Source organism: Taeniopygia guttata, chromosome 23 (genome assembly GCF_048771995.1).
Source record: "Taeniopygia guttata chromosome 23, bTaeGut7.mat, whole genome shotgun sequence".
Taxonomy (NCBI): domain Eukaryota; kingdom Metazoa; phylum Chordata; class Aves; order Passeriformes; family Estrildidae; genus Taeniopygia; species Taeniopygia guttata.
In genome coordinates, this window is record NC_133048.1 from 2,561,221 (window position 1) to 2,568,949 (window position 7,729).

Consider the following 7,729-nt stretch of genomic DNA (forward strand, 5'->3'; position numbering starts at 1 on the left):
CCAGTAAAACTCTAGAGCAGGGCTGGCTGCCAGCTCCCCTGGACAGATGGGCACAGCCACATGCAGTCAGCTCGATGTTTTATTGGGTTTTATGACAGACAGATGGTTCCCGAGTCAGTGTTTAAGGCCCACACCCCCCCACGGGCTCAGGACAGCCCCACGGGCGCTGCCTGGGCTCCTGGCCAGAGAGCAGCAGCAGTGGGCACAGCGCTGGGTGGGCTGGGGGTGCAGCAGGGGCCTGCCGGGCTGTCCCCAGCTCTGGTAGCAGCAACACAAGGTTGGAGAAGCAGCTTTTCCCTTCTGCCCTCACCACAGCACCCACAGATGCCACCCCAGCGAGCAGGGAGTCCAGTCAGTGGCACAGCTGGCCCCAAGGCCATGGGGATGAGTCCCTGGGGTGTGGTGGCACCTCCAGTCCCCAGAGGGATGCTGGAGGCAGCTCCTGGGGTGAGAGGCTGAAAGTTCAGTCCCAGAGCCCCCAGGGCTGAGCCCCCGAATCGGGGCACTGGTGGGGAGATGTCTGGGAGGAGCCTGGCTGAGGTGCAGCAGTCAGGCAGGAGGCACCAGAGCAGCCCTGGCACTTGTTAGCTGATGCTGCCACCCTTCAGGCTTTTACAGGAGACAGTCCCCAGCTTGGTCAGGAAGTTTCTCTCCTTCCACTGAGCGACACAATCCTCGGAGATGTGGAAATCAGCCTGGGGAGCAGAACAGGGAGCGGGGTCAGCCCTGGGAAGGTTCATCTCCTCCACAGCTCTGCTGCCAACAACACCGAGGGGGCAAACACCCCATTTGGGGTCACCCAGAGGTGGGGACAGTGTGACCCTGCTGGACAGAACCCCAGCCACTCCCAGCTGTTTCCAGGCCTCACCTGCAGCTTCTCAAAGACCTTTTTCTTGGGCTTGAGCTCCTCGTCGGGCTCCCCACCCTCGTAGCCCTCCACGTAGACGCGCTCCCCAGCGCAGCACCCGGCTGGGGGGTCCAGGGGCTCCACTTGACGGGGCTCCCCCACGCTAAGGAGAGGTGTGGAGACACCAGAGTCACCCCAAGGTGCTGCCCAGCTGCCCCTCAGCACTCTGAGGCAGGAGGGGTGGGTCCAGCCCCGCTGTCCCCTCTGTCCCTCACCTGGAGGCACACAGCACCATGCCCTGCGACTCCACCCCTCTCATCTTCTGGGGTTTGAGGTTGCAGAGCAGCACCACGAGCCTGTCCTGCAGCTGCTCCTTGGGGACAAAGTGCACCAGGCCGCTGACCACGGTGCGGGGCTCGGCCTCGCCCACGTCGATCTTCTCCACGTAAAGGCTGTCGGCATCTGGGTGCTGCCAGGGGGAGCAGGGATGGGAATGGGGTGGCAAAGAAGGTGGCAGCCCCCCCACAGGCACACCCCAAATGTCACCACACGGGAGGGTTCCTCCCCTCTTGCCCCATACCTTTTCCACACTGATCACTTTGCCCACACGGATGTCCAGCCGGGATGGGACCACGTCCTCTGGCTCGGAGTTCTTGGTGCCCTTCTCTCCAGGCTCTGCAGGGTGAAGGGAATGGTCAAACACTCAGCACAAACCCAGGTGGGTGATCAGCCCCAAATGCAGGCCCTGGGGGGAATTCCCTGCAGAGAATTCCACGATTGTCCCTATACCAGAGAGCAGAGTCCCTCCTGTGCTGGCTTTCCTCACCTTTCCCAATGCTCTCCACAGCTGGTTTTGAGTCTGGAGCTTCAAAACTTTTCTCTGACCTCAGCTGCCTGGAGGGAGCTGTCCCACTGAGGCCTGCATGGCCAGGGCCCCATTTCCCTGAGCTCCCAGGGCCCCATTTCCTGGATTTCCCAGGGCCCCATTCCCTGAGCTCCCAGGGCCCCATTCCCTGAGCTCCAAGGGCCCATTTCCCTGAGCTCCAAGGGCCCCATTCCCTGAGCTCCCAGGGCCCCATTTCCCTGAGCTCCCAGGACACCATTCCCTGGGCTCCAAGGGCCCCATTTCCCTGAGCTCCAAGGGCCCCATTCCCTGAGCTCCCTGGGCTCCAAGGGCCCCATTCCCTGAGCTCCCAGGGCCCCATTCCCTGGGCTCCCAGGGCCCCATTCCCTGAGCTCCCAGGGCCCCATTCCCTGAGCTCCAAGGGCCCCATTCCCTGAGCTCCCAGGGCCCCATTCCCTGAGCTCCCAGGGCCCCATTCCCTGGGCTCCCAGGGCCCCATTCCCTGAGCTCCCAGGGCCCCATTCCCTGAGCTCCCAGGGCCCCATTCCCTGAGCTCCCAGGGCCCCATTCCCTGGGCTCCCAGGGCCCCATTCCCTGAGCTCCCAGGGCCCCATTCCCTGAGCTCCCAGGGCCCCATTCCCTGAGCTCCCAGGGCCCCATTCCCTGAGCTCCCAGGGCCCCATTCCCTGAGCTCCCAGGGCCCCATTCCTTGAGCTCCCAGGGCCCCATTCCCTGAGCTCCCAGGGCCCCATTCCCTGAGCTCCCAGGGCCCCATTCCCTGAGCTCCCAGGGCCCCATTCCCTGGGCTCCCAGGGCCCTATTTCCCTGAGCTCCAAGGGCCCCATTCCCCGGGCTCCAAGGGCCCCATTCCCTGAGCTCCCAGGGCCCCATTCCCTGGGCTCCCAGGGCCCCATTCCCTGGGCTCCAAGGGCCCCATTCCCTGAGCTCCAAGGGCCCATTTCCCTGAGCTCCAAGGGCCCCATTCCCTGAGCTCCAAGGGCCCCATTCCCTGGGCTCCCAGCCCCTCCTTACTGGCTTTGGCAGGGGTGGGATACGCGGCGCTGCTCAGCTTCTTCAGCTCCGGGCAGTTGAATTTCTCTCTGATGGGGTCAAGCAGTTTGTTCAGGGCCACTTCCACGGAGTTCTTCAGGTCTCCAGGGTGCACAACCTGTGTCAGGACAAAGATGTTCCTGTCTGAGGCCACGGGTGGGAAATGGAGACTAAAAAGGATGGGAAGATGAACCCCAAATCCTTGACCTGATTCCCCTTGGTCAACAGAAGTTTCTGGACACTTCTGCCTCCAGCCTCTGCTGGGAACAGCTGGGAAGGGTTAAATTGCTGCTCTGCTGCAGGATGTGGCTGATGTGATGCTCACATCCTTCACTCATCCTCTCTCCCCCGGGCTCTCCTGTCTGGGAGCATCCCACACTACCAGGCCACACTCCACACCTCCTCCCAGTGCACATTTCCATCTCCCAGTGCTCCCAGATTGCTCCCAGGAACCTCAGGCAGAAGGATCAGCCCCTCCCAGCACTCACCTGCTCAGCAAAGTCCTTCTCCAGGGCCTCATAGGCTGTGTAGGTTTTGTTTCCTCCCCATTTTTCCTCTCGCAGGACCACAAACTCTGGGACAAAACAGGTTTTAAAGCTCAGATTAACTCAGGCTCAGATAAACCAAGTACCCCACCCTGCTCAAGAGCAGGGGCTGGGCAGGTGGCACTCAGGGCAGCCTTGTTTCAGGGGACACACTCCTGTCCCCTCCTCGAATCCACTCCCCAGCGTGGCCAGCCCCTCACCTGACTTGAGGGGGAAGAGCACGTGCTTGATGAAGGAGAGGACACCGTTGTTCTCCACGTTCCCTGGCTCACAGAAAGCCTTCTTCAGCTTCTTCTTCACGTCCTCCTTGCGGTCCAGAAGATCAATCTTGGAGTCCTGCAGCAAGAGATTTCCTCAGCCTTTCACCCAAGCTTTTGCCCGGGAAACTCATGCTGGAGTTGCTGCACATCCTTAGAACCCCATGTGAGTGGGGAGGGAGAGCTCACCTTCCCTGGGGTGGTTCCCTCTCAGTCCCCAGCCACCAAACTGTCCCCCCAGAGCCCCCTGAGCACAGCCAGATCCAGGACCAACCTCTTCTGACGAGCTCATTTTGCTGCCTGTCAGCCCAGGAACCATGGGGTTCATCAAATGGACGCGCTTGGCATAGCCCAGGGAAGGGAGGTACTGGGAAAAACACAAGGAGGCAAGTCAGAAACAAACCTCATTTAACTTTAACTCACAATCCCTGCTTGCTCCTGGCTCCAGGTAACTTTGGGATCTGGGCTAACAGCACCCAGCAAGGGCAGAGTCAGAGCCAGGGATGTGTGGCTGCACAGAGCACGGGAGCAGCAGCAGCACACAGAGCTGTGACATCAACCAAAATCCCACACATTTCTCCCAGTGGATTTAGGAGTGGCCAAGCCATCCCTCAGACCCCAGTCTGGCAGCAATGCCCCCATTCCTGACCTTCTCTGCGAAGGTGAAGATCTTCCTCTGATCCACCCCTCCAAACTGTGCGTCCACCTTGAGATATTCCTCATCCAACGCCTGTGGAGAGACACAGAGCCTTGAGGCCGGACCCAGAGCAGTCCTGGCCTGTCCCTCAGCTCCTCCTGGGGCACTCCCAGCCAAGGAAGGCTGGGAACATTCCAGACTGTTTGCTGGAACAGCAGCTCCGTGCTCAGGCCACGCTTTGTGTGACATCGGGGTGGACAACAACCACCTTGATGCTCAGCCCCAAACACGCCCTGGCTCTGCCAGCACCTCCCTGGGCACCACACCCGCCTCACCTGCAGGCCTGGGTACAGCAAACCACTGAGCAAGGGATGCTCCACCTGCTTCACCACCTCCGCCCCCGCCTTCTTGGCGTCGTGCTGCGTCACCACCGAGGACAGGCGGTACACGTCCAGCGTGTACTCCCTGTGGGGACAGCTCTGTCACCAGGGGCACAGCTGTGTCACCATGGGCACGGGGACAGCTCTGTCACCAGGGGCAGGGGACAGCTCTGACACCATGGGCAGGGGACAGCTCTGTCACCATGGGCAGGGGACAGCTCTGTCACCAGGGGCAGGGGACAGCTCTGTCACCAGGGGCAGGGGACAGCTCTGACACCAGGGGCACAGCTGTGTCACCAGGGGCAGAGGACAGCTCTGACACCAGGGACAGGGGACAGCTCTGACACCAGGGGCAGGGGACAGCTCTGACACCAGGGGCTGGGGACAGCTCTGTCACCAGGGGCACAGCTCTGACACCAGGGTCAGGGGACAGCTCTGTCACCATGGGCACGAGGACAGCTTTGACACCACAGGCACGGGGACAGCTCTGTCACCAGGGCACAGGGACAGCTCTGTCACCAGGGGCAGGGGACAGCTCTGTCACCAGGGGCAGGGGGCAGCTCTGTCACCAGGGGCAGGGGGCAGCTCTGTCACCAGGGGCAGGGGACAGCTTTGACATCAGGGGCAGGGGACAGCTTTGACACCAGGGGCACAGGGACAGCTCTGCCATATATATATATATGTATTTATATATATGTGTATATATGTGTGTATATAAATTTATATATGTATATATATGTGTATGTATGTTGAAGTATATATATGTATATATGTGTATATATATTGAATATATATGTATATATGTGAGTATATATTGAATATATATAGACATATAAATATACATATGTATATACATTGAATATACACAATATATACATATATGTGTATTCTATATAAAATATATAGTACATACATTATAATAACGCTAAGTATATTTATATCATATATAAATATATGACAATAATATTCAATATATATACCTATGTATATATTGAATATATACTATATATATGTATATTCTATATAAAATATAGATTATAATAATGATAATAATTATATTTATATTAGATGAAAATATATTAGGATAATAATATAAATATACACACACATATATTGAATATATATTATGTATACATATACATGTATATTCTATATAAAATATAGATCATATATTCTGTATTATATATGATAATGACGGTTAATAATAATTACAAATATATAATATAATAACATATAATGATAAATACTTATATATATAGATAATATATATATGTATAAAAATATAGATACAATATGAGATACTTCTAATATATGTATAAAAATATATATACAATATGAGATACTTCTAATATATGTATAAAAATATATATACAACATGAGATACTTCTAATATATGTATAAAAATATATATACAATATGAGATACTTCTAATATTGTACATATATTTTTAATATATACGGTATATATATATTAATATTTTTAATATATATGGTATATATATTTTATATTTCCTTTAACTGCACCTCGCCTGTGCTTTATCTCAGCCTCCTCGGCTGCCCAGGACTCACTTGCTGAGCTGGTAGTCGGTGCCCCTGACGAATTTGAGCTTCTCCAGGGGCACGCCGATGCTCTCCAGCATGGCTTTGATGACGTGCTCGTAGTAACGGGTGCGCAGCTCCAGCAGCTCCCACGGAGCCTTCATGTTGTCCAGGTAAGCGTGGAGGTCAGCGAAGAGGATTGTCACCTAGGACAGGGGACAGCGAGTCAGGGACGCCGTCCCCTCTCCCTGCAGCTGCCACCCACAGGGTTGGCAGTGCCCACCTCGCAGCCAGCCTTGAGGAAATCGGCGATTTTGGACATGGGCACGAAATAAGCCACGTGTGGCTTGCCCGTGGTGGCCGTGCCCCAGTAGATCTTCAGCTCCCGCTGCTGCAGGATGGCCATGAGCTTCTCCTCGCCCAGCACCTCCTGCCGGGGCACAGAACAAACACACCGAGCTGCGGGAACACACCGGCAAATCCCGCGGGGTGCCCGGCTTCCCGCACCGTGTATCCCGGTACTGACCCCGGGCTGGGATCCCCCCAGTGCCGTGATCCCCTCCCGTTCCTCCCCGTTCTCGGACCCCAATCCTGCCGCATTCTCCTCGGTTTCCCCGGTACCCGCACCCCATCTGCCCCCGATCCAGCCTCAGCCAACCCTCCCAGCCCCAATTCCTCCGCCCGACCCCGAGTGCTGATCCCCGGGCTCGGATCTTCTCCATGCCCTGATCCTGCCCCGTTCCTGTCCCGTTCCTGCCCCGTTCTCGGACCCCAACCCCGCCGCATCCCCCCGGTACCCGCACCCCATCCTGCCCTCGATCCAGCCTCAGCCAAAGCTCCCAGCTCCAGTTCCTCCGCCCGACCCCGAGGGCCGATTCCCGGGCTCGGATCCCCCCAGTGCCGGCTTCCCCATGCCCTGATCCCCTCCCGTTCCTCCCCGTTCCTGCCCCGTTAATCCTGTCGCATCCCCCCGGTACCCGCACCCCATCTGTCCTCGATCCAACCTCAGCCAACCCCTCCCAGCCCCAATTCCTCCGAATGCTGACCAGAGTGCTGATCCCCGGGCTCGGATCCCCCCATGCCGCCCCGTTCCTGCCCCGTTCCCGTTCCCGGACCCCAACCCCGCCGCATCCCCCCGGTACCCGCACCCCATCCTGCCCCCGCCTCGGTCCCGGCCCCGATCCGGCTTCAGCCAACCCTCCCAGCCCCAATTCCTCCGCCCGACCCCGATCCAGCCCCGCTGGTCCCTGACATCCCTCCCGGTGCCGCCGCTCTCCCCGCGGCCCAGCCCCGGTGCCATCCACCTCCCGGTACCTGCAGGTTCCGCGTGATGAGCTGGTACTTCTCCTGCGGGCCGGGCGCGGGCTCCATGGCGGCGGCTGCAGGGCAGGACACACTGTTACCAGCGCTCCGGTTACCCGGTTCCCCCGGTTTCCCCCGGTTCCCCCCGGTTCCCCCCGGTTCTCCCGGTCCCACCGACCCGCCCCGGGTTGCATCAGCCCCACTCGGCGCTCCACTGCCACACCTGAGCCTGCCGAGCGCCGAGCTGCCGATGCAACGAGCGGGAGGAAGAGGGGGGCGCGCTCCTCCAATCAGAGAGCGTCCCGCGCGGCGAGGAGCCCGCGCTCCGC

General features: G+C 57.9%; 1 protein-coding gene across 2 annotated transcripts; it reads right to left on the reverse strand.

Moving 5' to 3' along the window:
- Positions 1-61: 61 nt before the first annotated feature.
- On the reverse strand, positions 62-7,692 carry YARS1 (tyrosyl-tRNA synthetase 1). Of its 2 annotated transcripts, none has more exons than XM_030290256.4 (14): positions 7,624-7,692; positions 7,413-7,477; positions 6,382-6,528; positions 6,129-6,304; positions 4,516-4,645; positions 4,193-4,273; positions 3,818-3,910; positions 3,487-3,622; positions 3,230-3,315; positions 2,724-2,859; positions 1,428-1,522; positions 1,123-1,316; positions 869-1,010; positions 62-695 (listed from the first exon to the last, which is right to left on the reverse strand). In XM_030290256.4, exons 2-14 carry the CDS (start codon positions 7,467-7,469, stop codon positions 585-587), a joined length of 1,584 nt encoding a protein of 527 aa, XP_030146116.4. In that variant the 5' UTR covers positions 7,470-7,477; positions 7,624-7,692; the 3' UTR covers positions 62-584. The 2 variants fall into 2 exon arrangements, with proteins under 2 accessions (XP_030146116.4, XP_012426086.4); XM_012570632.5 differs by having other exon boundaries at positions 7,579-7,644.
- Between the last annotated feature and the right edge of the window lie 37 nt (positions 7,693-7,729).

Excerpts from the sequence above, each read along its gene's own strand:
- YARS1 (XM_012570632.5), bottom strand. Across the intron at positions 3,911-4,192 it reads TCTTCACCTTCGCAGAGAAG|TACCTCCCTTCCCTGGGCTA; the intron begins GTCAGGAATGGG and ends TGTTTTTCCCAG. Across the intron at positions 3,316-3,486 it reads GCTCTTCCCCCTCAAGTCAG|AGTTTGTGGTCCTGCGAGAG; the intron begins GTGAGGGGCTGG and ends GTTTTGTCCCAG.